Source organism: Chiloscyllium punctatum, chromosome 36, assembly GCF_047496795.1.
Source record: "Chiloscyllium punctatum isolate Juve2018m chromosome 36, sChiPun1.3, whole genome shotgun sequence".
Taxonomy (NCBI): Eukaryota; Metazoa; Chordata; class Chondrichthyes; order Orectolobiformes; family Hemiscylliidae; genus Chiloscyllium; species Chiloscyllium punctatum.
Window position 1 is genome coordinate 9,486,952 of NC_092774.1, and position 6,000 is coordinate 9,492,951.

Below are 6,000 nucleotides of genomic sequence, written 5' to 3' on the forward strand. Positions count from 1 at the left end.
CAACTCTTGACCCTCCAGCACCCGCAGCCTTCACTCTCTCCACGCCAAGCACAATCCCAAACTGAGCCATTCCTAGCTGCTTGCCAGCTCCTGGCCTGCATCCCTCCAAGCCTTTCCCATCCGGGTCCACATCCAAGTGTCTTTTAAACTTTGTCATTGGTCGCTCAACGGCCTTATCGTCAAATATGGAGGGGGAAGCCTCCACAGGACGGTCGCAGTGAATACATTACGCAGGTCGTCTTGCGATAACGCGCGTCTCGGTATCACAAATTCGCTGTAATGTGATTAGCAGTGAGTTTCAAAGCGCATGTTGGTTATAATGCGATTCCAGCCCCATTAGTTTCAATATTCTGTTACTACACAATTTTCTGATAACATGAGGGCAGGACGACTGCGTTGTATTGACGCCTCCATGAATCCACTAGAGGGCACAACTACCACTGGGGAATGGGTCGGGGAAGGTGGGTTGTTGCGGGGGGGGCGTGGACCTGACCAGGTAGTCACGGAGGCAACGGTCTTTGCGGAAGGCAGATAGGGCTGGGGAGAGAAATAGATCCCTGGTGGTGGGGTCCGTTTGTAGGTGGCGGAAATATCAGTGGATGATGCAGTTTAGATTAGATCAGATTACTTACAGTGTGGTAAGAGGCCCTTCGGCCCAACAAGTCCACTCCAACCCTCCGAAGAGCAACCCATCCATAAGCATTCCCCTACATTTACCCCTTCACCTAACACTACAGGCAATTTAGCATGGTCAATTCACCTAACCTGCACACTATTGGACTGTGGGAGGAAATCGGAGCACCCAGAGGAATAAATGTGCAAACTCCACACAGACAGTTGCCTGCGGCAGGAATTGAACCCGGGTCCCTGGTGCTGTGAGGCAAGAGCGCTAACCACTGTGCCACCGTGCCGCCCACGGTTTATGTGGAGGTTGGTAGGGTGGAAAGTGAGGACTGGGGTGGGGATGGTTTCTGTCTTTGTAGCAGTTGGAGGGTTGGGGTTCAAGGGTGGAGGTGCAGGACGTGGACGAGATGCGTTGGAGGGCATCTTCAACCACGTGGGGAGGGAAATTATGGTCTTTAAAAAAGGAGGAGGCCATCTGAGGTGTTCTGCGGCGGAACTGGTCCTCCTGGGAGCAGATACGGCGGAGGCGGAGGAATTGGGAATACGGGATGGCATTTGTGCAGGGGGTAGGGTGGGAAGAGGTGTAATCCAGGTAGCTGTGGGAGTCGGTGGGTTTGTGAATAAAACGTCAGTGTTCAGTCGGTCATTATAGATGGAGACGGAAAGGCTACGTTACACCGGCACCACTCCCCCCCCCCCCCCCCCCTTCCTCCGCTACACCGATGACTGCAACGGTGCCACCTCGTGCTCCCGCGAGGAGGTTGAGCAGTTCATCAACTTCACCAGCACATTCCACCCCGACCTTAAATTCACCTGGACCATCGCTGACACCTCCCACGCCCCCCCACCTCCTCCATCTTGGACCTCTCCAAGCCCATCAATGACGACCAACTTAACACCGTTCTCGAAGTGGCCTAAACAATGTCCCATTTGGCCGCACCATAACCTCCCAATTCCTGTGTTCGGTGCCCTGGCCGATGAAGGAATGGGAAAGGATGAAGGGCTTTTGCCCTAAACGTCGATTTTCCTGCCCCTCCAATGCTGCCTGTGCTTTGCTTTTATGCTGTGCTTTTTTTTTTTCCCCAGCACCACTTTAACCTGGACTCTGATCTGCAGCATCTGCAGCCCTCACTGTCCCTGGGTGACATTGGGGAGTGGGGAAGAGGACGGTCCCTAGGACCCAACGCGACTCCACCGGAGTCCCCACCCACGACCGGTGACGTCACCCGCCCGGCCACGCATGCGCTCCGCTCCCAACACCACCCCCCGCGGATCCAAGATGGCGGCCGTTCGGCGGGCGCTGATCCCGTGAAAAGGCCCCGCCGCCTCCTCCCCACCCCCGGCCCGCAGGTGGCCCATCGAGGTTCGGGCTGCTTAGTAAGTGTTTAGTAAACCCTGCCGGTCCCTCCGCCGGCGCCGACGCTCCCCCCCCACCACCACCGCGCGGTCCCGCAAACTCACCGCCGGCGGATGAAAAACACGGCGTCTCTGCCCCCTCCTGGTGTTGGCGGTCAGTGCGCATGCTCCGGCCGCTGGGTGGTACCGCGCCTGCGCACCTGCTCTCCCGTGGCCTGGATAGGGGGCATTCCCCACCGCGAGGGATGGTGGGTAAAGGCGCTGCCATTGCTCTCGCCTGACCTCTTGAGAACGAAATTTATGGTTCGGAGAGCGGGACGGGTTCCGCCATCAGTAAAATTAGTAACCAACGTATTAAGAAATAGCGGCAGCGTGAAGGTCAAGCGTGCCTGGAGTGTGCTTAGGCAAAACTTCTGGTACAAACAGAGAGAGGCAAGTGCTTCTTTTTTTTCTTCATCACTCATGGGATGAGGTTTTCTCTGGCCAGTCCATCATGTATTGCGAACGTCTAACAGTTAGGACAGGGGATTTGAAGACCAAGAGGCACGTTTGTAAGGTGAGAGGAGAGTGATTGAAAAAAGACAGAGGGTGTTTCGTGTGTGGTGTGACCTTCCTGAGGAAATGGTGGGTGTGGTTACAATTAGGAGGGCGGCACAGTGGTTAGCACCGCTGCCTCACAGCGCCAGGGACCCGGGTTCAATTCCTGCCTCAGGCGATTGACTGTGTGGAGTTTGCACATTCTCCCCGTGTCTGCGTGGGTTTCCTCCGGGTGCTCCGGTTTCCTCCCACAGTCACAAAGATGTGCAGGTCAGGTGAATTGGCCATGCTAAATTGCCTGTAGTGTTAGGTCAGGGGTAAATGTAGGGGTATGGGTGGGTTGCGCTTCGGCGGGTCAGTGTGGACTTGTTGGGCCGAAGGGCCTGTTTCCACACTGTAATCTAATCTAAGATCATAATCTAGAGCATTTAAAAGACATTTGGATTAGTACATGAATAGGCAAGGTTTGGAGGGATATGGACCAGGAGCAGGCAGGTGGGACCAGTTTAGTTTGGGATTATGATTGGAGTGGACTGGTTAGAACAAAGGGTCTATTTCCATGCTGGATGACTCTGAGTCAATCATTATTGCTGTAGGATCTTTCCTCACATATAGCACATTCCAAGTAAGAACAGCGATCTCCTTCCCTTAAGGAGATTAGTGAACTACATGCTTTTTTTCTGACAAATGGTCACCATTTGACTCATTAGTTGCAGATTATTTTCGTTACTGAATTCCGAGTTTGACTACTTGCCATGGCTGATTCAAACCTCATTCTCTGGAGCACTACTTGGATCTCTGTATCAATAGTGTCATGACGATACCTCTAGGCCACAGTGAGATGGGAATTTACAGCTTTAGTGGGGCCAGATGAGAAAAATATTTAATAGTAAGTTGAATTGTCCATTCTGAAATTCTATCCTGTGTTCACAGTGATGATGTTTCAAAATCTTATCACAAAATACAAACCAAACATCAAGCCAAGATCTTGGAGAGTCATTCAGTTCATCAGTTACTGAATATCGTCAGCTTTTGAATATGGAAGGAGAACTATTTGTCTTCCCCATGGGAGTATTTCAAACATCAGTATGATTGGAAAAGCGCCGAGACTTGCACACTCTGCTTAGACTGTTTCGATGGACTGATTGCAGAAATCGCTTCAACTAGTCTGAAAAATACATCGCACCATTCCCCGCGCAGAGAACTACCACGTGTGCCTGGACGAGGATTCAACTGATCCAGCATGGAGAGACACGAGGGCGCCCACATCATGGAGAAGCCGTGGAAATGTGGGGACTGTGGGAAGGGATTCCGAACCCCGTCCGAGCTGGAGATTCACCGGCGCAGTCACACCGGCGAGAAACCATTCGCCTGCTTTGAGTGTGGGAAGGGATTCTCGCGTTTATCTCAACTCACCGAACACCAGCGAGTTCACACTGGGGAGAAGCCATTCACCTGCACTGGCTGTGGGAAGGGATTCACTTGTTTAAGTAACCTCACTTCGCATCAACTTGTTCACACCGATACGAGGCTTTATAAATGTCCTGACTGTGAGAAAAGCTTCAAAAGCGCGCGGGATCTACTGAGACATCGGTACGTCCACTCCAGTCAGAGGCCGTTCTGCTGCTCCGTCTGCGGGAAAGGGTTTACTCGGTCGTCCAGCCTGGTGAGACACCAGCGCGTCCACACCGAGGAGCGACCTTTCCCTTGTGTGACGTGCGGGAAAAGGTTCACCCGGTCCTGTACTCTGCAGAGACACCAACAGATTCACAGCGTGCAGAACCCGTTTGTCTGCTCGGAGTGCGGGAAGGGGTTCGCCGAGTTGTTCCAACTGCTGAGACACCAGCGAATTCACACGGCCGAGAGGCCGTTCATCTGTTCGGAATGTGGGAAAGGATTCATTCAGTCGTTTGAACTGCTGAGACACCGGCGGGTTCACACCGGGGAGAGGCCTTTTATCTGCTCGGAGTGTGGGAAGGGATTCACTCAGTCCTCTCATCTGCTGAGACACCAGCAAGTTCATGAGTGATGCTTCCCATCAATGGTATTCAAGACTGGACTATGGGGTCTGTTCCTTTGACAGTTAATCACCCCTATGGCCAGGCTGGAGTTTAAAATTTTGCCGTGTATTAAGTATGACGACTGTTTCCAACTTGTACGTTGTGTATTTGAGTAGAGCAGCTGGCGTGTCGGAGGCTGAGGGGTGACCTTATAGAGGTTTACAAAATTATGAGGGGCGTGGATAGGATAAATAGACAAGGTCTTTTCCCTGAGGTGGGGGAGTCCAGAACTAGAGGAGCATAGGTTTAGGGTGAGAGAAGGAAAGATATAAAAGAGACCCAAGGGGCAACTTTTTCACACCAGAGGGTGGTACGTGTATGGAATGAGCTGCCAGAGGATGTGGTGGAGGCTGGTACAATTGCAACATTTAAGAGGCATTTGGATGGGTATATGAATAGGAAGGGTTTGGAGGGATATGGACCGGGTACTGGCAGGTGGGACTAGATTGGGTTGGGAGATCTGGGTCGGCACGGACAGGTTGGACCGAAGGGTCTGTTTCCGTGCTGTCCATCTCTCTGACTCTACAACTGTCGTCCTTGCTGTAATATCGTGTTAATGGGGTACGGCAACAAACGAGTCACATTTTAATTTGCCAACTATGGTCAGAGCAGTGTGTGGGACAGGTGTGGATGAGACTCCAGGACCTGAAGGACTCAGGTGGGAGGAACCCAGATGTGGAAGCTGCTGGCAAGCTGGGAGGGGAAAGAGCCAGAAAATAAGGGCAAAGAGGTCAGACTACTCAGGAGCTACTAGCAGATGCAGTGGAGAAGCCTCTTCAGTCAGAGGTTGGGGGCGGGGGGAGGGGCGCCAGGTTCAAGTTGAGAAACAATTCACATTTCAGGGTGATGGCATACAGCCTGACAAGAGTGTCTGAGTCCGTTGTCCCTGTGTAACCCCACTGCTGCCTGAACAGTGTGCGGAGATTTGCGGTGACACACAAGTGACAACAGCCTTCCAGTAAGACCAGCCTGCAGCATCAAGTGAGAGCAAATAGACGATATCCCCCCCCCATTTGCTGGGGAGGAACTGGGTTCTGTTGTAGAACGGAGAGACCGAGGGGGTTCAGGTACATAACTCTTTGCGTCGCACACAGACAGGGTGGTGAAGGAGGCACTTAGCACGCTTGCCTTCATTGCTCAGAGCTGAACATGCGTTGCTGGAAAAGCGCAGAGGTCAGGCAGCATCCAAGGAGCAGGAGAATCGACGTTTCGGGCATCAGCCCTTCTTCATTCTCCTGCTCCTTGGATGCTGCCTGACCTGCTGCGCTTTTCCAGCAACACATTTTCAGCTCCGATCTCCAGCATCTGCAGTCCTCACTTTCTTCATTGCTCAGACCTTTTGAGTGGAGGAGCTGAGAACGTCACGTTGGTGAGGTCTCTTCTGCCGTACTGTGTCCAGTTATCGCCCTGTTATCAGAAGGAT

At 52.6% G+C, this 6,000-nt stretch overlaps 1 protein-coding gene across 3 annotated transcripts; it reads left to right on the forward strand.

The window, feature by feature from the left end:
- The first annotated feature begins 1,889 nt into the window (after window positions 1-1,889).
- LOC140460222 (uncharacterized) lies at window positions 1,890-5,764 on the forward strand. Of its 3 annotated transcripts, none has more exons than XM_072554647.1 (2): window positions 1,890-2,001; window positions 3,451-5,764. In XM_072554647.1, exon 2 carries the CDS (start codon window positions 3,761-3,763, stop codon window positions 4,544-4,546), a length of 786 nt encoding a protein of 261 aa, XP_072410748.1. In that variant the 5' UTR covers window positions 1,890-2,001; window positions 3,451-3,760; the 3' UTR covers window positions 4,547-5,764. The 3 variants fall into 3 exon arrangements, with proteins under 3 accessions (XP_072410748.1, XP_072410749.1, XP_072410747.1); XM_072554648.1 differs by having other exon boundaries at window positions 1,898-2,536; XM_072554646.1 differs by having other exon boundaries at window positions 1,898-2,412.
- Window positions 5,765-6,000: the final 236 nt, after the last annotated feature.

Bases quoted from the DNA above. Each gene is read 5' to 3' on its own strand.
- LOC140460222 (XM_072554647.1), top strand. From the start codon at position 3,761: ATGGAGAGACACGAGGGCGCCCACATCATGGAGAAGCCGTGGAAATGT.